The sequence below is a fragment of the Podarcis liolepis genome, assembly GCF_965112155.1.
Source record: "Podarcis liolepis genome assembly, chromosome: 13".
In the NCBI taxonomy this organism is placed as follows: domain Eukaryota; kingdom Metazoa; phylum Chordata; class Lepidosauria; order Squamata; family Lacertidae; genus Podarcis; species Podarcis liolepis.
The window spans coordinates 18,549,801-18,574,303 of NC_139573.1; the positions used below are offsets into that span (position 1 = coordinate 18,549,801).

A 24,503-nucleotide genomic window follows, 5' to 3' on the forward strand; every position below is an offset into this window, starting at 1 on the left:
GGAGCCAGCGTTTGTCCGCAGACAGTTTTTCCAGGTCATGTGGCCATCATGACTAAGCCGTTTCTGGAACAGAACACCGAAACCAAAGAAGGTCACGGAAACGCCATTTACCTTCCTGCCGGAGCGGTACCTATTTATCTACTTGCACTGGTGTGCTTTCGAACTGCTGGGTTGGCAGGAGCTGGGACAGAGCAATGGGAGCTCACCCCATTGCAGGGATTCGAACCACTGATCTTCTGATCAGCAAGCCCAAGAGGCTCAGTGGTTTAGACCACAGCGCCACCCGCGTCCCTCCTAAAAGCTTAGGCCACAATAAAATCGATTAGCCTTTAAGTGCCACAAGACTTGGTTCTTTTTGATGCGACTAGCACGGCTGCTTCTCTGGAAAAAGCACAAACAGGTACAGTATTTCCTTAATCAGTGGCATTATTTTCCCTTATGTTGTGGCAGCAACGGGAGCAGGAGCTGCTTGATCATGGGGGCAGTGGGTGAACCCCCTAACACAGCCTTTGCTAACCTTTTGAGATATTTTGGACTACATCTGCATGCGCACCAAGCATGTAGCGCACAGGAGGAAGCCCTAGGGTGGTGGGGCAAAGGTGTCCATTTGAAATGCACAGTTTGTTGAGGTACTGTGCACACGACTTTTTGATGAACTCCTCTCCTCAGATAAGGATAGTTGCCTGACTGCATTTTTCAGAGAAGGAGCAGCTGCAGGGCCTTTTCTTCACCATTCTGGAAAGAGCATCTAGCTCCAGCTGCTTCTAGCCCAGAGCTGAAAGGAGGCAAACTCTTCCCTCTGCCACGGGCCGAGAGCCTGGGGTACCCTGCAAGAGTTGCACTCCGTGACACTCAAGAGGAACATCGTGCCAAGAGAAATAAACTGTGCCCAGGAGTGATGCAGTCAGTGCTATTTATGCATAAAGTTCAGATGCAGACGTGGCAAAACTCTGTTATTAATTCACAGCAGTGCTAATTGATGGCAACACAACCTTTCTAACTTTGCTATGCTAATTTAACACCTGGAAAGGGAGGGCGGAAAAAACAAACGTGGTCTCAGCTGAGTCCTAAATGAATAGGAATCCAAAGACATTATAAATTCTTGTTCAACAATTTCACTCTCTTGACATCTTTTAAAGTTCCTTTGTTGAAGAATGGCAACATTCTAGTCTGCAGCAGAATGCCCTTGGAGAGCGAAATGTTCTCCCACTGGTTTCTGAAATGTTGCCATTTTTGTATGTTGAATTTGTGTCCATCTATTATTCTTTTGCCTGGAGACAGACCTGCTAGTCCTCTGCAGAGAGGCTGGAATAAATGAAAATTCTGGTCCTGTGAGGAGGCTAGGAATTTCGGGGTGCTGATCCTTTTGACTTTTTTCACCATCTGGCATACAGTTTTATTTCCACTTGAAGAGAGGGCTCTCTTCAAGATATACCTTTCGAGAACTGAGGAGCAGTGAAATAGTGATGCTAAAAGGGCAGGCGCAGTAGGATCTGCTTGCTGAATTAAAGGTGAGTCTTAGAATAAGGCACTCTTAACCCCCCCCCCAAAAAAAACCCCACAGAGCACTATTCACACCTTGTGACAGTTCCAGATTCAACCATCTATATTATACCTCACAGAATCATAGAACTGTAGCATTGGAATGGAATGAATGTTATTGGCGATCTGAGGGTGGCATTGAAACCAGAAGAAGGTTTGTGTTTGGCCAGGTATAATCCAGAGTGTGTCACATAGCAATGGAGAGTCATCAAAGATGGATTTGAGAATTGAATCTGATGTTGGCTTCTCAAAAAACCCCCACACACCTTATTTGGTCTGAGGCTGCCACTCAGTCAGTACAGTGGTACCTTGGGTTAAGAACTTAATTCGTTCTGGAGGTCCGTTCGTAACCTGAAACAGTTCTTAACCTGAGGTACCACTTTAGCTAATGGGGCCTCCCACTGCCACCGCGCGATTTCTGTTCTCATCCTGAAGCAAAGTTCTTAACTCGAGGTACTATTTCTGGGTCAGGGGAGTCTGTATCCTGAAGCATCTGTAACCTGAGGTACCACTGTACTCCAGAATCCTAGGTCTCCTGGATCCTGCTTGCTAGTTCCCCATCTGAAAAGATAGATTTTAAAAAAACTTGTATTGAACGGCATTTGTGCAGCCACTTCTTTTTCTTGTTCTCCCTCTGCTCTGGCAATACAGATTTTGCCTGCAAGCTCAGCAGGCCATGTCTCCTACCCTTTCTGACTTTTGTTGTTCTTGTTGTGTGCATTATATCTCTATTACACATTTCCTCCAAAGAGCATCTTCGGACCAGACTAGACAATGCACTTGTTGCTATGCCCTTTTTAAAATAATAATAATAATAATAATAAACAGAATAATTGTAAGTATGGGGAACTTGATTTTCATTGGGACTGTTGTGGAGTTAAACCACCCCTCAGTATGTGCCCCAGTGCCCTATCTATCCCCAGCAGCAGAAAGCAAGTCGCACGTTTAGTGCCACATCTAGTCTTCATAACATGCCATACATTTAAAGCACATGACTTCCCCCAAGGAATCCTGGGAACTGTAGTTTGTTAAAGGGCTGGGATTTGTAGCTCTGTGCTTTAAATGTATGGTGTGTACACATTTAGTAGAGCAGCCTTTGCCAACCTGCTGCTGTTCAGAAAGAATCATAGAATTGTAGAAATGGAAGGGTCCTCTAGGGATCATCTAGTCCCACCCCCTGCAATGCAATGTTGTACTACAGCTCCCATCAGCTGAGAATGATGGGAGTTGTGGTCCAATGACTTCCAGAGGGCGCCAGGTTGGTGAAGGCGAGTAAACCCCACTGAGCCCTGTGAGGCCTAGTTCTGAGTAAAGACGCAGAGGGTTGCATTAAAAGCCTCACAGCTTCCCTGCAATGGGCTCCATTATTTTCCCTCTCCCATCTGGTTTTCCCGTCTCCATCTCAAGGGTCAGTCAGCGCTCAGTGGTCACTCAGCATGCTCAGTCCTTCTTGGACTATTTTGGAGGTTTCCCGCCTACCACTTCCGCTTTAGGGCCATCGCACACCCCTCCCCCCAAAATGCCTGCTTGATCCCTTTTTATAACGCAGGTGTGAGGGAACATGTGGCTCTCCAGATGTGGCTGAGCTCCAACTCCCATCATCCCTTGCCATGGACTAGGCTTGCTCGCATTAATGGAAGCTAGAGTTCAGCCCAAAGATTCACCATTTCTGCTTTAGAGAGCGGATAGGGCCATTTTGGCAATGTAAAAATCCACACGTTGGCCTCTGAACTTAGAAATGGAGGGAATAATTTTGTAGGAGGACACCATGAGATTTTCCTAAGAGAGAGATAATAGGGCAGATAGAAACCTTTCACACAGGGTCTGGGTATTTGTAGGGTACATCTTCCTTGTTCCAGTTATCATCCCTTTCAAATGTTAGATTGAGGTCCACAAGGATTTTTTGTGTGTGGCGCCCCCTGAGCTGTGGAATTCTCTTCCCTCTCTTTTCCAGCACAGGTGAAAATGTGATTATTCCTCTGAGCTTTCGGACACTGTTTTGATTGTCACCAGCTTTTAAATGTTAAATATATATTCCTTTCAATACTGTTTTTTAAATACTTTTCGCCGCACTGTGGTTTTAAACTTTTATATTATTTTTTAAAACGAGGTCATCCTGCTGAAAGGCAGTATGTGGACATTGTTCATATATTATCATTATTTGGAGCTTGCCAAGGAACAGACAGAGTGCTACTTTGCACAAGAGACAAACAGCATGTGGTAGATGTTGGTCAGATACTGTCTGTCAGTATCCTCTTCTGCAGGCCTCCTAAATAGAGGGGGCTGGGGGGGGGAGAGAGCTTGATTTGTAATGCAGATGCAGCCTTTGAGCATTACAGATCAAAACTAGCTGGGAGCTCTCCTCAGAGGGATCCTGAAGAGATCTGCTATCAGAGAGAGAGTGCCACGTTTGCCTGTTGAAGCAAAAACAACAACAAAGCGATTTCGTTGAGACACCTAAAAAGATGAACACATTTATTATGGTACAAGCTTTCATGGACAGCAGCTGGGCTTCCCAGACTGATCCGTGCTTTGTTTAGGTGGTTCGCGGTGCGTCTGTGGATTCTTGGTCGAAGATGGGAGACGGCACATCCGTCACATTAAATATTCATATTTATTTTTAATTGCATTTTAACGGCTTCTTTTATTTCATGGATTTTATTGCATTACAATTTAAAGTCTTTGGAATGTAATAAAATACAGCACATATGAACCAAAAAGGCTTTCGAAGTCACACAGCATCTAGCACAGCACATTGCAATTGCTACAACAGGCAGAAAAATCATGGTTCGCTAAGATCCTCAGCAATTTTCAAGTGGTCCATAGCAGAAGAAACTTAGGGGACCTAGAGAGCCCACTTCTTTGTGCAGAAAAAGTCTCTGTGTAGATACTTTAAAGCACATTCTTTCCCCCCAAATAATTCTGGGCACTGTAGTTTCTTAAGGGATGCTAGGAATTGTAACTCTCTGACGGGGGTTAAACTACAGTGCCCAGAATTCTTTGAAAGGAAGGCATCTTCTTCAAATGTGCTTTAAAGGTACAGGATGTACACAGCCTTAGGCATAAAGCAGGTTTCAGGTTGCACTGAGGATCCCAGAGGAAAGATTCCACCATGGCTGTTATGCCATGAGAAATGACCATGTTTTCCTTCGTGCCTGCTTTGTGTCTCACAATAGGAACATTACTTCATTTAATTTAATATTGTCTACACTGGGTGGCAGCAGCTGTTCAGTGCAAGATCAGGCCTGGTATTTGAGAAGTAAGGGAGGCAAAGGCGGTCAAAAGAGATTAACTGCAACCATGGTTCAAAGGCTCATGCCTGAGACAAATTCAAGATTGATTCATTGTTGTTGTTTATCTTTTTTTAAAGCAAGTGATATATTCTAGAGCAGTGTTTCCCAACCGGTGTTCCGCGGCACACGAGTGTGCCGTGAGACATCGGCTGGTGTGCCGCGAGATGCCTGGAGGGAGGCGGGCGAGTCGGGCGGCGAGAGGCGGGGCGGCGGCGGCGAGGAGAGGCCGCGCCTCCTGCTGCTGCCTGGCGCTCCTCCTCGCAGCCGGCAGCGCTGCCTGGGCGCCTCCGCGCGACTCTGCCTCGCTGGGTTTGGTCTCCCAGCAGAGACGGGTCACACGCGCCCCTCCCTCCCTCCCTCAGCCTGCGCGGAGGGAGAGCCAGAGAGAGGCATCGCTCCTGCGCTCCGAGGCGGATTGAGCGCAGCTGAGAGGAGCTGCCGAGGGAAAAAACTTTCACTTTTGTGCGTCCCTCCCGGCGTGACGCTGCGCGCTGACGTCACGGGGCGGGGCTTTAATGGTGGTGTGCCGCGAGATTTTTTTTCAGTAAACAGGTGTGCCGTTGCCCAAAAACGTTTGGGAAACACTGTTCTAGAGGCATGTAAGATGTGGGTCCTAAGACCCTTAATCCCGCTCCTTAAAATTCAATCTGAACAAAATTGGTGAAGCAGCAAAGAGTTTATTGAATACAATACGTTCTTGCAAGAGTGGGTGTCCAAAGTAGGCAAACCCCAGCTTTGTCAAAGCATAAGCTTATATTCCCTATATAGTACAGTGGTACCTTGGGTTACAGACACTTCAGGTTACAGACTCTGCTAACCCAGAAATAGTACCTCGGGTTAAGAACTTTGCTTCAGGATGAGAACAGAAATTGCATGGCAGCAGCGGGAGGCCCCATTAGCTAAAGTGGTGCTTCAGGTTAAGAACAGTTTCAGGTTAAGAACGGACCTCCGGAACAAATTAAGTTCTTAACCCGAGGTACCACTGTACCAGAAGCGCAGGTTCCCTCCCCTGTCTCCCCATTGGCTGGGTACTACAAAGTTTACAGCCTATCACGACCACCTAATTATCCTACCAACATTCCCACCTCTGTTCACTCTGATTCACTTTCTACATTTCTTTATTATTCCCCTTATTTGGTCTATGTTCCTATGCAATTACTTGCTAAGCCAAGCAAAAATACCGCCTTCTGATCACAAGCTCTAACATCTCCAGTTAACAAGTGGGAGTCGCTCTGGACTGCTGACACTTGTCTACTTATTACAACCACATCCTGACCACAAGCTCTTAATATCTCTTAAGCTGTGTGGACTGCATACATTTGTTTGTTTACCTGTTACATTTGTATGTGAAAAAGCAACATCCTCATTTCTCACAGGACATTTGTTGTAGTTATTTATTTATACCTCATAATAACCAGCAACATTAACAACGCAGGTCAAACAGCCACACTTTCATTTCTGAGGGGAAATGATGTGAGCATTGGAGAGACTAGGTTGGCATCAGATTTCATGGGCCTCTCAGCATGTTGCCACCCAGTGTCCTCACCAACACACACAACCTATTTCCCCATTTGGTCACAGAGCATTTCCCCCCTTTCGCCACAGCCACCAAGGCCTCAGTAGCGGCAGCAACACCACTCACTGGTGCCCTGCAGTGCTTTTGTGGTGCTGCTTTTGAATGAGAGCTGTGATAGGAGTTTTATGGTCTTAGATATATGGTAATGTTCATAACCGCACATACATAGGTCAGCACAGGAAGACCAACCTGGAACCATTTTGATTCCTAAACTGACCAAATGTTTTCTCTCCAAGATCAAACTGGAAAAGTCTCCCCATTGTCTCTTTCCTCACAAATCCTGTCTTAAGGACACATTTAAGATATGAATAGGGTGGGAGCCTGTGACCTGGCCCAGGAAATAAGTATTTTACCACTACAAAAGAATGGCCAGGCTCCCCAGGAAATCCAATCAAGTAACTTGCCAGACAGGAGATAAAGTGTGACAGGAGAAAAACAACATGCAAATGTTCTGTTTTAGACTGCCTTTTCTGGGATGTATCTGAGGGGTGGTCTTAGGTTACACCCCTTCTGTGATGTATGCATAATGTTTCTGGGGGTGGTCTTGATCTAGAGGATGGGAATTTCAAAAGTCTTTATAAGCCCTTGCACAGCATTTTTGTGGGTTCTCTTTTCCTGCGTGTAAGGGGAGCGCCCTGTTGCAACAGATCAATAAAGATCAAGCTTACTAGCTGCTTTGCTTCTCAATATTCTCTGGTTGGCCTCTGTTATTCTCTCCTACCAATAGGGAACCTATGTAAGGACTCTATATGGGCTCTTGGATACCCCATAAGGGAAAAGGGCATATTTTTTATTTACAACACAGCCAAAGCTCGATTCCCAGCTGCTCGCCATCTTAATTTAACCAAATCCAGTGCCTCAACTGTTAAGTTGTGGGTGAACATATTAGACGACACAGCGATTCTTCAAACAGCTCTTATTTATTCACAGGCCCAGAACAGAACTGGGCTGAAGGGTTCAGCCAACCTGCTTATATAGACATCAACTACAAAGCAACAGTAACAACTTTCTGTAACTATCCAGTCACTGAACGTCACTTTCCATTCCTTATTTGCATATGTGGACCTGAGTGAAAACTATCTACAGTATCTCCCTGCTGGCCCAGGGTGAGAAGTTCAGTACATAACACCAACCTATAGACCTAATGGAAGCAATAGTTTTCTATAGCTGCACAGCACACTTCTTTATAAATGTCAGCTAGGGCATTGCATTCTGGGTGAATTAAATGGGTGGGTGGATTCTGTGACTGAAACCAAGCTTGGCTCCCACCCCAAAGCGGCACCGCCACCCACCTACTGCTCAGACAGCTGTCTGGGGGCCTGGCAAGAGGGCAGTGAGCCACACTGGGGCAGTGAGGAGCCCTTCTGAGTCCCTGGGACTCTCAACCAGAACCTGACCTGGCTGACCATTGGCACCAGGCCTGGACATGATTATACAGTACTGATATGAGTATTTGTTTCTACCTGCAGCAAACATCCACCAACACCAGTTCTTGGTTGTTTCACCCCAGGGGGGTGGGAAATAGCTGGTCAACCCCTTCCCAATGCCACTACTACCCCTTCCTAGTGCCAATACTACCATCAAAATGTCTTCCCCCAACTGCATTTCCCTTAAAAACAAAACACAACACAACACAAACACTGTATCACAGCATTGGACTACACTACAGGGTTTTTATGAGCCCAAATGGCTACCCAGAATTGCCAATAAATTATTGCTCATAAATTTTGCACCACTGGCAGCTCCACTTTTGACCGTCTTTCATTACAGAATGACAGCCTTGAGGTTTGCAAGCAGAATGTCTTTGGAAACAGAAAGTTTATCCCGCTGGCTTCTGAATGTTACGTTTTTTAATTTCCCACAGAGATTTGACCAGTTTATGCAATGTAGAGCATAGTTCCATGATAGGGGCTAGGAATTTTTGGTGCCTTTCAGCTGGGCCACTATGTTTCCTGTGTGCTGGAGGCACCCAAATCCTGGAGTCCCAGGTACACATTCCTTCAAGGAACCAAAGGGTGGCCTTGAACAACCTACCTTCTGATTAACAGCCAGATGCGCTGACCCATTGCCCCACCTGAGGAAATGATGCCGAAAGGATGTGAGTATTATATGAGCTATGATCTAAACCTGAGGTAGAAACTGGATCAGGCCAGGCGGCCAGATTATTATCTCCCTCGCCTGCTGTGGGTCAAAATTGTCAGGAGGGTGGTGTCACCCGCTTATCAACCAGCAAATTTCACCATCCGGTTTGAAATCAAACTATGTGAGATACATGGGTGGAGGGGGTGACGCCAAAATCAGAATGGAGTTTGGCTGTGTACATCTTAACAGCTTAAAATGCAGCTAGCCTGCTCTTTTTCTGAATTCGGATCAAAGCTGGTTCAGATCAAACCTTGTGTATACCACTTCCAAAATCAGTGGTGGGAGTGTATTGGATGCAGAATAAATGGGAGTGTGGACACAGCTTTGAACTATCAGTAGATCGCCATAGTTTCTCTTACACACCTCTGACGATAAACATTTACCATTTGATATCCTTTGTTGCAATTAGTTAAATTCTGTGTGGCTTATATGTTGGCCTCTGGGATAAAGCAAAGGACTTGATGTGTTTGGATCAATATATGAGATATTCCTCTTAAGTTTTTTTTAAAAACAAATCTTTTACAAGTGTGGTATTTCCATATGATCCAAAAATTATGTTAAAACCAATTGTTTCCAATTGTTTAAATTGTCAACAGTTGTCCTGGTTATAAAAAATGGGGATGATATAAGAAAGGAATTAGCAGGGAAATGGGTTTGTGTGCATGTAATTTTTTATACCATCTTTTCCATATTTTTTCAATTGCCAATAGGCAAGGGTTATCTAATTTTTCATTTGTCTTTGGATTACGCACCAGAAATGTGATACTTTCCCATTTTATGGCTCCACACTGGCGAGTGTTCAATTTTTATCCATATCTAAGCTTTATTGCCTTGAGCAATGGCAATTAGATTCTTAGTGTGTACTACATCATGGCAATATGTAATATTTGGGATACTCAGAGCCTCTTATGAAGTTTCACTCTATAACGTGGAAAGCCTGATTCTGGCTTTCTCCCCACCTCAATGGATAAATGTGATCATTAACTTTTGCTAGGTTTGCTAGGCTGATATCATGGCTGGAATGACTTCAAAATTTTGTAGTCGTTTTGGGGGAATTAGGATTCTTGTTGCGGCATTTTTTTCCTGGGCCATGGAAGTTTCAATTTGTCCCAGATTATCAGTGCTTGTTTTACAGTTTTGATAAGGGGTTAATACTTTATTGTGATAAGCCAATTCAAGATTTGGGGGGAATTAATTTTCCTAAATATTTTACAGATGTTGGACGAACTTTTATGCTTATAGCTGGTGAGTGTGAGACATTTATACATAACATTTCTAATTCTTGATAGCTGATTTGCAGTCCAGCAAATGCACCAAAAGTGTAAGGTATCAATTCCTCTGGGTTTGTGATCATAATGGCAGTTCGAACACTTCAATTCACGGTTATATACCCTTGATGTCACTAAAAAAAGGATATGGCAGTGAACCCATTTGCAATCAGGATTTATTACAATTTATTTCCTTCTGTGAAAAGAAGAAACTGATATTGCAACACATTGCAATCAAGTGTGGCTTCAGATTAATCCCGGTGGAAGGGACCAGGAGCCAAAATCCATTCCCCTCTCTAATATATTTATTCAAAGAAAGGAAGAGAATTTGGCACGGGCCCAGCATAATTAGGAGCTCTGCACAATTAATCCCAGAAGAAAGAGCTGAGCCTCTTCTTATTTCACAAACGGGAGCTTCGCTTCTCTGCCTTACAAATAAATAAATAAAAATGACTCCTATTCAGTCTCCCCACGGCTGGATTCTGGAGTGTGGAAACACAGCGAGATCTCCCGTGTGCAGTCTCTGGCGTGGGTAGTTTTCTGATCTCTCAACAAGATGCTACGATGCCCAACCCTGCCTCACATTTTGCAACACCCTTTGAAGTGAGTCAGCCGACCACAACCCCTTAGGGACAACCCTGGAACTGTGACAACCCTGGGGATCAACTGCAAGAACAGTTGTCCGCAGTCCAGGTGAGTGGAGGGAAGAGGTGACCCAGAAGCGTGAGCAACCATGAGGGAGGGAATGTTTGCCAGTGCTTGAGGAGGAGAATAAAAGCAAAAGGAGAGGCCCTGCTGCTTAACCCTGCGGCTCCTGGGAAGAAGCAGAGAAGCGAAGAAGCAGAGAAAGGAGAGATTGGGAAGGTGCGTAATCTTAAGGAAGCGGGAGAAGGTCGGATAAAACAAGGATGGGGAGTGGATGTGCAGAGATTTCTGCAGAAATCAGGATATACACGAGAGAGGGAAGGGCGGGTGTAAGCAAGCAGCAGGCACCTGCCCCGGGGTCGCCCTTTGTGGTATGCCTGCCCTGTCTTGCTCCTGTTCATCTCTTGCTGGTTAGCATAGGTACAGTATAGGTCAGAAGTTTGCAAGGTAATATGTGAGTTTGTATGTCTGCAGACTGGAGGAGTGTCAAGCACGAGGGGAAAGGAAGCGAGATGGGGGGAGGCATGAAGGAGAAGAAGACAAGACTGTGTGAAGGAACTATGAGAGACAATGGGGTGCAGTGGCTAGAGTGTTGGACTACGTCTTCTTGTAGCTGAGTGAACATGAACACGGTTTTAACAGTGAGTCCGTAAGTGACTGTGGAGGCCAGTTCTGGATCCACACGTCCTTCCACAGTAGGGAGATAGGTTTCCGGGTGGGAGTTGATCATGGTGAGGGTTTGCCAAGCGTGTCTTCCTCTTAGCGTGTTTCTCCCTTTCATTCTGAGTTTGAGCGTCTTCGAAACCCGTGACACCTTTGGTAAACTAGGAGCTGGGTGGCCAGGGTTCACCTCCCTACTCCGTCATGAAGTTTGCTGGGTGACCTTGGACCAGTCGCTGCCTCACAGCCTAACCCACCTCACAAGAGGGTTGTTGTGGGGATTAAATAAGAAGGAGGAGAACCAGGTATGCCAACTTGAGCTCCTTAGAGAAAAAGGTAGGATAAAAAAACCCCCCAAAAACCCTAAAAGGGGGAACAAGGAACGTGGAGAAAGGAGGAAGAGAGAAAAGCAATGGTGGGGAGAGAAGAAAAAGAAGAACATACAGTAGTACCTCAGGTTAAGAACTTAATTCATTCTGGAGGTCCGTTCTTAACCTGAAACTGTTCGTAACCTGAAGCACCACTTTAGCTAATGGGGCTTCCTGCTGCTGCCGCGCTGCTGAAGCACGATTTCTGTTCTCATCCTGAAGCAAAGTTCTTAACCTGAGGTACTATTTCTGGGTTAGCTTAGTCTGTAACCTGAAGTGTCTGTAACCTGAGGTACCACTGTGTACAAGAAGATGGAGGAAAGAAAAACAAGTGTGTGTGTGGGGGGGGGGGATGAGATGGAAAGGCAGGTAAGAAAAGGACAGAAATCTCAAATACAAATCTGTGGCGTGACCACATTTGGAAAGCAGTTCTGGTTGCCTCACCTCAGAGAGGATATTGTAGAGTTGGAAAAGGTTCAGAAAAACGGCAACCAAAATGAATGAGAGGGTGGAGCAGCTCCCCTGTGAAGAAAGGTTTGCAGTGTTTGCAGACTTTCGTTTAAACTGAGAAAAGGAGAGTAAGAGGTGCCACCACAGAAGGTTGCGAAATTTTGCATGGCATGGAGGAAGCAGGTAGAGAAATGTTTTCCTCCCTCATAACAATTAAGCTTGTGAACATCCAAGGAGTGATAAAAGGAAGCCCTTCACACAGCACATCGTTAAACTATGGAACTTGCTCCCACAGAAGGAAGTGACAGCTTTAAAAGAAGATTAGGCAATGGAGGAGTGGGCTGCCAGTGACTACTAGCCATGATGCCGATGCCCTGCATCCACGGTCAGAGGCAGTAAATGCTTCTGAACACCAGTTGTGAGAAACCACATGAGGCGAGACTGCTCTTGGGCTCAGCTTCTGCTCACGGGTTTCCCACAGGTATTTGGTTGGCCACTGTGAGAACAGGACGCTGGACTGGTTGGGCCAATGGCCTGACTCAGCATAAGGGAGTGTTACGGAAAAGGCGGGGGGCACATCTTTATAGTTATTACAGTGGTACCTCGGGTTACAGACGCTTCAGGTTACAGACGCTTCAGGTTACAGACGCTTCAGGTTACAGACTCCGCTAACCCAGAAATAGTACCTTGGGTTAAGAACTTTACCTCAAGATGAGAACAGAAATTGCGCCGCGGCGGAGGTGCGGCGGCCCCATTAGCTAAAGTGGTACCTCAGGTTAAGAACAGTTTCAGGTTAAGAACGGACCTCCGGAACGAATTAAGTTCTTAACCTAAGGTACAACTGTACAATGTTACAAATATCATGCCTGAATGTGTCCTTTCGACTTGACAGCTCAGGGAAGATGCCTATCATTACAAATTCATAGAAAATCCATACAGTACTTTAACTGACTCTCCTCATTCCAAGGCCATCTTAACCCTCGAAGAATTTGGGCTCCACCTCCCTCCATGAACCCAGAAGCAGGAAGTCAAGTAGGCAGCAGGAACAGGGATCCCGCCATAATTCCCCAAGCGTGGGGGCACATACAGGGCACCCCACCCAGGGAGTGACCAAGGGGGCAACAACAGACATCCCCCGAGGCAGTTTAGCAAGTCAGGGGTTCTGAAAACCCATCTCCAGAAATGTCCTGAGGGAAAGGATATGTAAAGAGTTTTATTGTTCTTTCCGTGATGGGTACTTAAGAGGTGTTGGGAAAGGTGTCTGATAAAGTGACCTAATCGAAACAAAATAAAAAAAGATCCTTCCAGTAGCACCTTAGAGACCAACTATGTTTGTTATTGGTATGAGCTTTTGTGGGCATGCACCCTTCTTCAGAAAGTGACCTAATGTTGAACTTGTGTAACCCTTGAATACCCCTCCCCATTTGTGACATGCTAGTGATGTAGTGATGATGCATCACTGATGCTGCTCAAAGTATACAGTGGTGCCCCGCAAGACGAATGCCTCGCAAGACGGAAAACTCACTAGACGAAAGAGTAAGAGCTGTTCGACAGTTTTCCGTTTTGGAGGTGCTTCGTAAAACGAATTTCCTATGGGCTTGCTTCGCAAGACGACAATGTCTTGTGAGTTCCTGCTGGTTTTTTTTCCTCCCCCCCTTTTTCTAAGCCGCTTATCAGCTGATCCGATCAGCAGATAAGCCGCTAAAAGCCGCTAATAGCGCTAATAGCGCTAATCCGCTAATCCTTCAATGGGCTTGCTTCGCAAGACGAAAAAACCGCTAGACGAAGAGAATCACAGAACGGATTCTTTTCGTCTTGTGAGGCACCACTGTATTCTGGGGGAAAGAGGGAAGTTCTAAAAGAGGTTGTCACCCCACACTCGGGGCTCTTACTCTTGTGGGGACCTGTTGCACAACAATATACCGACCACTGTTTTGCTCCTATATTTGGCTGGAACTTCCTTCCTTTCTGACCGTATAGACCCATGGGCTGGGCTGTTGGGTAGTCTCTCACCCCAGAAATTTCCTTAACAGGAGCTTCCTCCATTCCTATCTGTGACCTTCCAGATGGGGCAGGACTGCAGCTTTCACTCTTCCTGGCTACAGTGGTACCTCAGGTTAAGTACTTAATTCGTTCCGGAGGTCTGTTCTTAACCTGAAACTGTTCTTAACCTGAAGCACTACTTTAGCTAATGGGGCCTCCTGCTGCTGCCGTGCCGCCAGAGCACGATTTCTGTTCTCACCCTAAGGCAAAGTTCTTAACCCGAGGTACTATTTCTGGGTTAGCGGAGTGTGTAACCTGAAGCGTCTGTAACCTGAAGCGTATGTAACCCGAGGTACCACTGTATTGGCAACATTGGCTGGGGTGCTGGAAGTCCATCAACATCTGGAAGGCCACCTGTGGCTTAGTGCACACCTGCTGGGTTGATGAAGAGGGATGTCAGTAAGGACAACTGAACAATTAGTTCAGGAAATTGACACATTGTCCTCTCAATTGTAAGCAAATGAGGCGTCCCTTCCACACACAGCGACCCATACAGATTAACTGGGACCCTGTCATCACACTGGGTGGAGCTTTCACCTACTTTCTTCCAAAACATTGCCTGTGATATTTATTTGGTACGCTGCCTTGGACACCTCAGTGTGGCATCTGTGCAATGGGCACCTGGTCTGCTTTGAGCAAGGGGTGTTTGTGTACCACTGGGTTCAGACTCCGGACTGTTGAAAAGGGCCAACCGTTACCTGTGTAACAGCCCAGTCTCTGGGGTTAGGAGAAGAAGCTAGCATATCTAGGCATCTTGCAGTCTCCTTGAGTTTAATTATCTTTTTTCCTCAAGCAAGTTTGAGAGCTGTGCTCTGGAGCCGGCAAAGACAAAAATAGAGCTCGTGTGTTTATTTTGACTACTGTAGGTTAGCTCCTAATTTCTCCAGGGAGCAGCGTTCAGGGAGACCAAGTTACCTGGTTGCTTTAGATGTGCAGTGGTTTATAATTGGAGAAGTACATGGCTTTGTGTGGAAAATTCTCCCTTCCCCTCTCTACCCTGCAGACCTAGAACTTTCTGCAAATCCCCAAATCTGTAGCAAAAGAAACCTGCTCCTCACCCAAATGTGCAGATGGATTAGTTGCCTTTAAATCATCATCATCACCACCACCACTACCACTATGTGGGAAACAAGTGTTTCCCAAACATCATTTAGCGAAGAATACTTTTGAATTAAAATTAAGGGCACACATCCCCCTTACATCCATCGAAGGCAAAAGAATACAAATTACCTGTCCTGAGAGGAGCTCTGTGTTTCTATGTGAATTACCGTCCTGGGTGTGGAAGAAGGCAAGATCAGAACAGTGACTCATACAGAGACACCATAGCAACCTCCCTGTCTGGGCAAGTGGCTTTTGTTGGGAATCAATGAATGATCCAATCGCATCTGGTGCAACAACCCAACAAAATTACCTCAACTAGAGACTGATTGGAAGAAGGCAATGCTGGAGCAGGGAATAGTGTCAACTGGGTTGTCTGTTGGTCCTTAGCTAGCGAGCTACTACTGTGGTGTAACGCTCAGTGTGTCAGACTAGGATTGGGACCACTCTAGTTCCAATTCCCCGCTCAACCACGAAACTCACTAGGTCACCTCCAAGGCTTCCTGTGGGGACAACAAGATTTCTAAGTGTGGAAACAGGGCATGGCTAATGCTTCATGCGCAGCCTGCAAACTCCTCAAGGCTCATAACATACAGCTAGATGGACCTAGACTGGTCATATCCACACCATGTATTGAAAGCACTCTTACACCACATGGAGAATTCTGGGAACTGTTTATTAAACATGCTGGAAGTTGTAGGTCAGCACCTACGACTACAGTTCTAAGGGTTCTTTGGAGGAAGCCATGGCTATTAAAGTGGTATAAATGGGCTTTAAATGTATGGATGTGGGTGTGCCTCTTGAATTACCCCCCCCCGACCTTCTGTATGGGGTTAAACAAATGTAGCAAATGCATTTATTTAATTTCCACAAGTTTTGTTTACTTTAAATAATGAAATGCCCTGGTGTGTATTATTGTCTGGTGTGTATTATTCATTTTGAATATAATAATAATAATAATAATAATAATAATAATAATAATAATAATAATAATAATAGACTTGTTTATGCAGACAAATGTTACCCCAAGATAAGAGTCAACCAATAACTTGGTTGTTGCGTCTCTCAGCCTAACCTGCCCTTCAGGGTTGTTCTGAAGGTGACACTAGAGGCAGAGAGAGAGAGCACTTTGAATGCTACCTTGAGCTCCTTTGGAGGAAGAGGGGGGTTGACATATAATGAGTAGTATTAGGTAGTCTTTTACACAAAATTAGATATTTATTCAATTCATTTTCAATATAATCATTTCTTACATTTTGACTTCCCATCCTTACACTCATAATGTTCCTGTTTGCATTCCTTTTTCTGCTGCCATAACTTCAGCAGATAAACTGCCATTTATTTTCTAATGTATTATAACTTATATTACAATCATTGCTTCCCTTGCCTATTATTCAAATCCTGCTCGCGATTTCTATTGAAGCGGGGGTGGGGGTGGGGGTGGCGCCAAAGGGGGAATGCACTCCTCAGCGAAGTTCTCCTCTTTTTTATCTTTTATTGTTACTGTCAACTTCGCCATCTCTGCATAGTCCAATAACTTTAAAATCTATTCTTCTTTTGCTGGGACTTCTTCTTCTATCTACACCTGCACATACAGGATTCTGGGTACGGTAACAGAATACATAAAGGACCATCTCTTTTAGAACCTTTGTCCCTGTGAATTATTCTTCTTAACACACACACACACACACACACACACACACACACACACACACACACAGCAAACCATTGCGGCCAGTTTTTGAAGACATTAAGCAACTGGTCTCACACAGAAAACAGAAGAGATACACACAAGCAGCAGAGGTGCGCTGGAAGCAACCAAGCCCTGCTGGCTGGCCTGATGCAACAAAGGGAAGAGCTCCTGCGCCTTTAGGGATTGCGTAGAAGAGGGGCTTGCATCATTTCAAGCCGCACCCGAAACCCCATCTTTTTGGCACAGCTATTAACGGTGCCGGAGCCTTGTTCTCTTCTGAATTGTGGCAAAGCCAAATCAGTAAATCACACAGCGAGACCTGTGGGCAGGTGTTTGGGACTCCTGGATGGATTACTTCAATTGTCACAAGTATGCATGAGTCATTTTCGTTTGGCACATGATGTGCCTCAGAACCCAGTTCTACAAACAATGAGGAGCCTTTCACTCCTGGGGTGTTGCTTATTGTGCCAAGTGTGGGAGGAGGCCTCTGGTCAGGTCCAACTGGCATGGCTTGTTTCTCTGAGCCCTGTGGTATTATTAACTCCTGATGTTGCCAATATGCCCATACACCTCTGATGCCTGAGAGGGGTGGGGAGCTGCCCTTGACTTGAGGAGAACTTGCAGTGGAAAGGGAGATGTGCAATGCGGTTGCAAATGTCTTTCGAAGACACAGTAAAACTTAACCGTAAAGGAGATATCTTCCTATACACATAAAAATATAAGGCTGTCATCATGCAGTCTCCACTGGAGCATTTGTAGCGCTGTGTTACAATCCTGAATTGTCATAAAGTCAGGAAAGGGGACGGAAGCGAAAGAGAAGGCAGGTTTTAAGACGACGGCGTTAAACAACAGCAGAGGTTTGAATAAAGCAGGGATGGAGAGACACAAAGGAGCATTGAAGAAGTTATGAGGGAACAGGGAGAGTGGGGGCCTGGGTGAGGTGGAATGGGAAGAAGTTGAGGGTAGGCAGGATTAGTGAGCCGCACAAGGCGGGGCAGCCAGTGTGTGTGTGTGTGATCTTGTGATCACATCCACAGCAAGGGCGATACAGTGGTACCTCGGGTTACATACGCTTCAGGTTACATACGTTTCAGGTTACAGACTCCGCTAACCCAGAAATAGTACCTCGGGTTAAGAACTTTGCTTCCGGATGAGAACAGAAATTGCACAGCGGCGACGCAGCAGCAGCGGGAGACCCCATTAGCTAAAGTGGTGCTTCAGGTTCAGAACAGTTTCAGGTTAAGAACATACCTCCAGAATGAATTAAGTACTTAACCCGAGGTACCACTGTATTCAACAGGGTTTTACTCAGTGTAGACCTATTGAAAACAATGGCCCTAGCTTAGGCTGCATAAATACTATACATTGAAAGCACATTTGAAGCTCATTCTTCCCCTTGAAGAATTCTGGGCACTGTTGTCGACCCCTCGCAAATTCCATCAACCCTTAACAAACTACTGTGTCCAGAATTATTTGAGGGTGGGGGAGAATGTGATTCGAATGTGCTTTAAAGCTGTAGCATCTATGCAGCCGTAGTCATGCTTATTAATTTCAGTGGTTCTACATTTAAAGCAGGATCACTCCTGACTGCTCAGGGTGATGAGTATTGTTACGAGACCCTCATTCCCCTCACAGAGCTCCAGTTCCCACAATTCCCTGGGAAGAGGGGTTGATCATTAAGCCAATCTGAGAGCTGTAGCCCAGGGAGGGGAATAGGAGTCTCCTAACAACACTTGGAACACTTAACAAACTAGAGTTCCCCCTTCCCCACCCCAATCTCTGAGCAGTGTGAGATTCCTGGGGTGCCAGGAATTCCTTTAGAATAAGGCACAGCAGAGACTGTGGTGTCTTTAGGACATATGGTTTATTTACACATATATTCAACCTGAGCCTATGATGGAGAGGTTGACAGCATTAACACCCCAAGAGGGCCTTGCCACAGCTTTGGATTCAAACATCTCTCCCCCCTTTCTTTTCCTAGCTTGCTGCTTTGCTTCTAGCTCACCTCCCTGCACTCTCCACTCTGCCCTTTTGTCTTTCTAACTAACCATGAGTTGAGGAAGCCCCCTCCCCATTTGCTATCTCACACAGAGCCCCTTCCTTTGTTCCCTTAATGGCCCATCACCCAGGCTATCACCTAAACAGGAAGCTAGCCTGACTTTTCCAAGAGTTTCCAAGGTGACCCAGGCATTTGGCCTAAATCTTTCCCCAAACTCATAACAGTATGTTAATCCTAATAGATATGAATAGAGCAGAGGGTTTAAGGCAGATGTGGGAAGCTGATTGGCAGATTGCTATCAGTGAAGAGGTGTGGACCTCATGGGAAGAAATTTCCATTTAAATTGGTCTCTGCCTCTGCAAGAGAGAGAGCAAAAGAGTGCAAGAATGGCACCTCACCCCTATAAGCTTAACCTCATGCCTATTTAGTTATACATATGTTGTTGTTGTTGTTTAGTCGTTTAGTCATCTCCAACTCTTTGTGACCCCATGGACCAGAGCACGCCAGGCACTCCTGTCTTCCACTGCCTCCCGCAGTTTGGTCAAACTCACGCTGGTAGCTTCAAGAACACTGTCCAACCATCTCATCCTCTGTCATCCCCTTCTCCTTGTGCCCTCCATCTCTCCCAACATCAGGATCTTTTCCAGGGAGTCTTCTCTTCTCATGAGGTGGCCAAAGTATTGGAGCCTCAGCTTCACGATTTGTCCTTCCAGTGAGCACTCAGGGCTGATTTCCTTAAGAATGGATAGGTTTGATCTTCTTGCAGTCCATGGGACTCTCAAGAGTCTCCTCCAACACCATAATTCAAAAGCATCAATTCTTTGGCGATTAGCCTTCTTTATGGTCCAGTTCTCACTTCTACATATAGCTAACCTAGCTAGCTGATATTAGTCCCTAGTACAGTGGTACCTCGGGTTAAGAACTTAATTCGTTCTGGAGGTCCATTCTCAACCTGAAACTGTTCTTAACCTGAAGCACCACTTTAGCTAATAGAGCCTCCTGCTGCCGCTGCGCCACCGCCACATGATTTCTGTTCTCATCCTGAAGCAAAGTTCTTAACCCAAGGTACTATTTCTGAGTTAGCGGAGTCTGTAACCTGAAGCGTCTATAAACTGAAGCGTATGTAACCCGAGGTACCACTGTACTGTACACATCAAACTGTTGGAGAGGTTGCCAAATGTCAGGTTCTAACCAACATATGTGGTGGGCATGTGGAAAAGTGGCTCATTTCTGGGGGGATGTATTTGTCCAAATAAAAGCAATTACTGCACAAAATGTCTCTAAATGTCCAGAGCTGGTGCTCCTCAGTGTTTACATGGGAGGTAATATTAACTTCTTAGCTCAAACCTCTAATACGTTCTCTAGTGCTAGCAGCCATGCTTATGATAAAGAGATACTTTTCCCCACCGCCAGCCTCAAAACTGCCTTCCCGCTGCCCCCCGAGCTTGTGGGGCTGGCGGTGGGGGGAAGCGCTGCTTTCCCCTACTGCCAGCCTCAAAGACTAGACTCTCCTGGCTTCAGCGAAAGCAACACGAAGCCTCCGGAGCGCAGGCTTCGGTGGCTTCGCGTTGCTATCGCTGAAGCCAAGGAGCCTGCATTCGCTCCATAGGGCGCACACACATTTCCCCTCAATTTTTGGAGGGGGGAAGTGCGTCCTATAGAGCGAAAAATACAGTACTTAGAGGGCGTCTCTCTGACAAATTGGTACAACAAAGTATAGCTAATAGTACCTGTGGAAAGAAATACATAATAGAATCTAACTGGCACAATGTTTAAAACACAAATACTCTTTTGTATTGGATTGGCACAGTTTTGTTATGTACAGGGCTAAAAAAACGAAAATCAACCACTCACGTTATAAAACATTTTGGTTAACATAAACTGTTTACTGCCATCTTTAAAAATAGTAGTGTGGGGTAAGAACCTATTACATTATTTGGTGGTGGTTGTGCATGTGTTATTTAAGCACGAGCTTCTGTGTTAATCACTTATTGGTGTGATGCTGCTGCATGTTGAAATGATTTAATAACAAAATAGAAAATAAATTTAAGAATTAAAAACAAAGCAAGCTACAGTTCCCAGGATTCTTTGAAGGGAGCCGTTGACTGTTTAAAGTGGTATGATACTGCTTTAAATGTGCAGATAGGGCCCTACGTTTAACTCAGATTTAGAGCACATGGCTTGGCCAAAGAATCCTAGAACCTGAAGCTTACCCCTCACAGAGCTACATTTTCCAGGACTCCTAATAAATGACAGCTCCCAGGATCCTTCGGGTGAATTCATATGCAGTGAATGTGCTTTAAATGTATAGTGTGGAGGTGACCTTTCTGTCACAACCCTAGAAAGCAAGTGAGTGGGGTGTCACCTCATAAAACTTCTTCACAAATGGATAATTATCTTGTGGAATTCACTAAGACAGCTTTTTTTTTAAAGGAGAGAATTAGGGTGCTGCCAGACTGTCGCCTCATTCTGACTGCGATTCAGTCATATCCTGGCAAGTTCAGGATGTGAAATTAGAATTGATTGGGTGGTCTTGCGATGATGGAAACCCACTTCCCCCAAATAATCTGCCTTTTTGCGGTCTTTAAGGAAAGGGGTGGGGGTGGGGTGGGGAATGCAGCGCAATGTCATCTAATTCTCCTCATGAACAAATGTGGCTCATGAAACAGGTTGCTTCCCAACCTGAGGCAAATTCGTGGAGGTCGCTCAGCAACTGTTGGCCACAGTGGAATGATCTCCATGTTCAGAGGCCGTGTCCTTTGCAGCACCAGATGCTGCTGACAAACAAGGAGAGCCATCCGTTGCCTTTCTGCTTCTTGCCTGTGTGCTTCTCAGAAGCAGCCACTGGAGCAGAATGCCAGATGGGACCTTTGATACGAAGCAACAGGCTCCTCCGCTGCTCTTGCAAACCTCCAAGGCACTTCAATTGATTGTAGGGGAGCTGAAATCTAAGTGCACTATAATTTATTCCCCCCCCCCCCGCTCCTCCTCTATACCAGAAAGAGGGAATAAATTATGCCAGGACATTGTGGGATCTGGGGGTGCTTGCAGGTGACCTGTTTTGTTGAGCATTCATCCTGATTTGTCTGCGGGGAGATTAGATGATGTTGGCTGTTTAATGAGCATGTTTTACTCTGCTTTCTTTGGTGAGGTGGTTCAATATCAGTTGCATCAAATTAAGTCCTATTTCACACCTGCCTCTGCATTCCCTGTCACTTACCTTATTGCAAAAGTCTAATCTTTTGGGGAAGCAGATTTATTGTGCAAGAGCTCCCAACCAGCTTTAACGGTGCAGCTGGAGTTTGCCAGTAAGCGATTGAATTCCACCTGGAAATAACATGAATCTGGAAGCACCCTGGGCTCTAAACTCTAAGGGCCTGCCCACACTATGGCTTAATGTAACCCCTTGTGACCCCTTTAAAACAGGAGTCGCTCTCATCCATTTGGCATTCTTCCCCCAGCTACTGGTGTCTCACATTTTCTCCCTTCTAAATCTGGGAGTTCCCTATGCTTTGAATATCTGAGCTGCATCAGTTGCATAGGGAATCTCCAGATTAAGGGAGGATTAAGTGTGGGAGAGCCATATTTGGAGAACACTAGTCACAGTGAGGGTGGATTAAAGGAGGCACAAGGGATTCACAAGGGATTCACAAACGGAGTTATGGATGGGCCCTAACTCTTTTTCACCTGGTCCAATTCACTGCTCCACACTATTGTATACTCTCACCACCACACCTGATATTTCATGAATCTTCCCCTCTCTTTTAGAAGCTCCATCACCCTCCATCTCCCAGCCACAGAATTTCTTCACTTGGGAATCATCCTTTTTCAGCCAACTTCTGCCTCCAGTCAACACCCTTCCTGTTATCTGCGGAGTCCCAGGATGTTCAAGGAATATTTCCAGTACAAGGGGATCAGTTTTCCTCAAATTATCTACTCAGGACAGGTGCTGCAGATGGTGGAAAACAACTTCCAAGTTCGGGACGACGATATTTTCAATGTCACCTACCAAAAATCAGGTACAGGGGAAATGTCTTTGAAACGCTCCCAGCAGGTTGTGCTCAGTTTCCCTAGTAAGAGCTGAGCTCCAAGGGATCTTTATTAATGATGCAGAAACTCAGACAAGCCGGTTGTAAGGGAATGACACACTTTTATTCTAATCTCATCCAACAAGCTTGGCATGTGGTTAGTTTAGCTACGCTTTGTACACACACAAAAGGTGTCACGTGACAGTTGAGATTAAACTTCTTAACAAGCCATTATTTCTGAGATCTCCCTAATAAAAAAAAGGCCGCTTTGCAGAGGTATTTTCCACCATGTAACTTGGCACAATGCCTCACCCAATGCACACACAATGCCTCGCATGTGAGGTGCAGGGCATTGCAGAGGGTGTATTCCGTTTACTTATTTGTCCAGACCTGCAAATCCAAAACAACCTCACCCAGTCCTTAGCTTCTCTTCTTCCAAGCACAGGCTGGTTATAAGAAGTCACCGAAGGGAATATTGACTACCTGCCCCTTCTTCAAGGTCCGTGGGTTCAGATAGCTGAATTCATTGTTTCTGGGGTCAAGGGATGCAGGTAAATGTTGTTAAGCACAGCTTCTTCTTTTTTCATAATGTTTTGATTGAATTTTACATATACTGCAAACTTGGGGGCTGTCTTATTCAGCATTCATCCTGACTTGCTTGCAGAGAGATTAGATGACATTCGCTGCTTGATAAGCATCCACTCTGATTTGTTGTGGAGAGGATAGATGACCTTGGGCAGTGGCGCCAACTTGAATAAAATATTGGGGGAACCCCACCACTCGCCAGAAGGAGGAGGGAAAGAGGCTGGAGACAAGGGAGTGCAGCCCAGGCTGAGACCCCACCCCCGGCCCAACAGAGGCTGCTGGGCTCTGGGCATGGGAGGTGGTGCTGTCCAAGCTGGGGCTGACACTGAGATGTTGAACTATGGAGCTCACTGGCAGACGACAGCAAGCCTCGTCTGCCCACTGCTGCCTCCTCTCACTGCCCTAGGGGGGCCATCTTGGGGTGGGCAGGCCCTTCAATATTTTCAAGGCCTCCCAAATTCTGCGACGATCCTCAAAAGCACATGCCAGGGCGAAGCACCCCTTTGACGATCGCCTTCCAGGAAAGCATTGTATTGGTAGAGCACAGCCCAGGTGGGAATCGTTGCCCGTGGGCAGGCTGGAGCTAGGCACTTCCGAACTAACCTGTGCTTCTTTGGGGGCTCCTTCTTAGGGACCGTGTGGATGCTGGAGATTTTGAGCCTCATCCGTAGCAATGGTGACCCCAGCTGGTGCCGGACAGTTCCCAACTGGGACCGAGGGCCTTGGTATGAGACCGTGATAGGATACAGAATAGCTTTGACCAACAAGTCGCCACGCATTATCAGCTCCCACCTGCCGGCACAGCTCTTCGCAAAGTCCTTCTTCAAATCCAAAGCCAAGGTAAGACAGAAGAATACCTTACTGAGAGACACTCCCAATGATTTTCATAGCCCCCCCCCCAATGATATCCCCACCTTTTCTGCCAACAGGTCATCTACACAGTCAGGAATCCCAAAGATGTATTGGTATCCCTCTACCATTTTGCTTCCATGTTTCGTCCCTATAAAGACCCCGGCACCTTGGACCAATTTCTGGAGGGCTTCCTAAAGGGAGACGGTGAGTGAACTGAGAGGGTGGGGGCAATGTCCTCCCCCCTTTAGAGGGCCGTGCCTT

The 24,503-nt window shown here is 45.9% G+C and overlaps 1 protein-coding gene across 5 annotated transcripts in view; it reads left to right on the forward strand.

The window, feature by feature from the left end:
- The first annotated feature begins 1,253 nt into the window (after positions 1-1,253).
- The window catches only part of LOC310690444 (sulfotransferase 2B1-like), a 30,898-nt gene continuing 7,648 nt past the window's right edge, over positions 1,254-24,503 (forward strand). For 2 of the 5 annotated variants that reach the window (XR_014518083.1, XM_083469343.1), the window contains exons 1-4: positions 10,521-10,685; positions 22,546-22,796; positions 24,022-24,230; positions 24,320-24,446. Coding sequence is in view for 3 of the 5 variants with exons in the window: in XM_083469343.1 (XP_083325469.1) it covers positions 22,661-22,796; positions 24,022-24,230; positions 24,320-24,446 (472 nt within the window). In the remaining 2 variants the exon portion in view is untranslated. The other 3 variants (XR_014518082.1, XM_083469344.1, XM_083469345.1) reach the window with 3 other exon arrangements.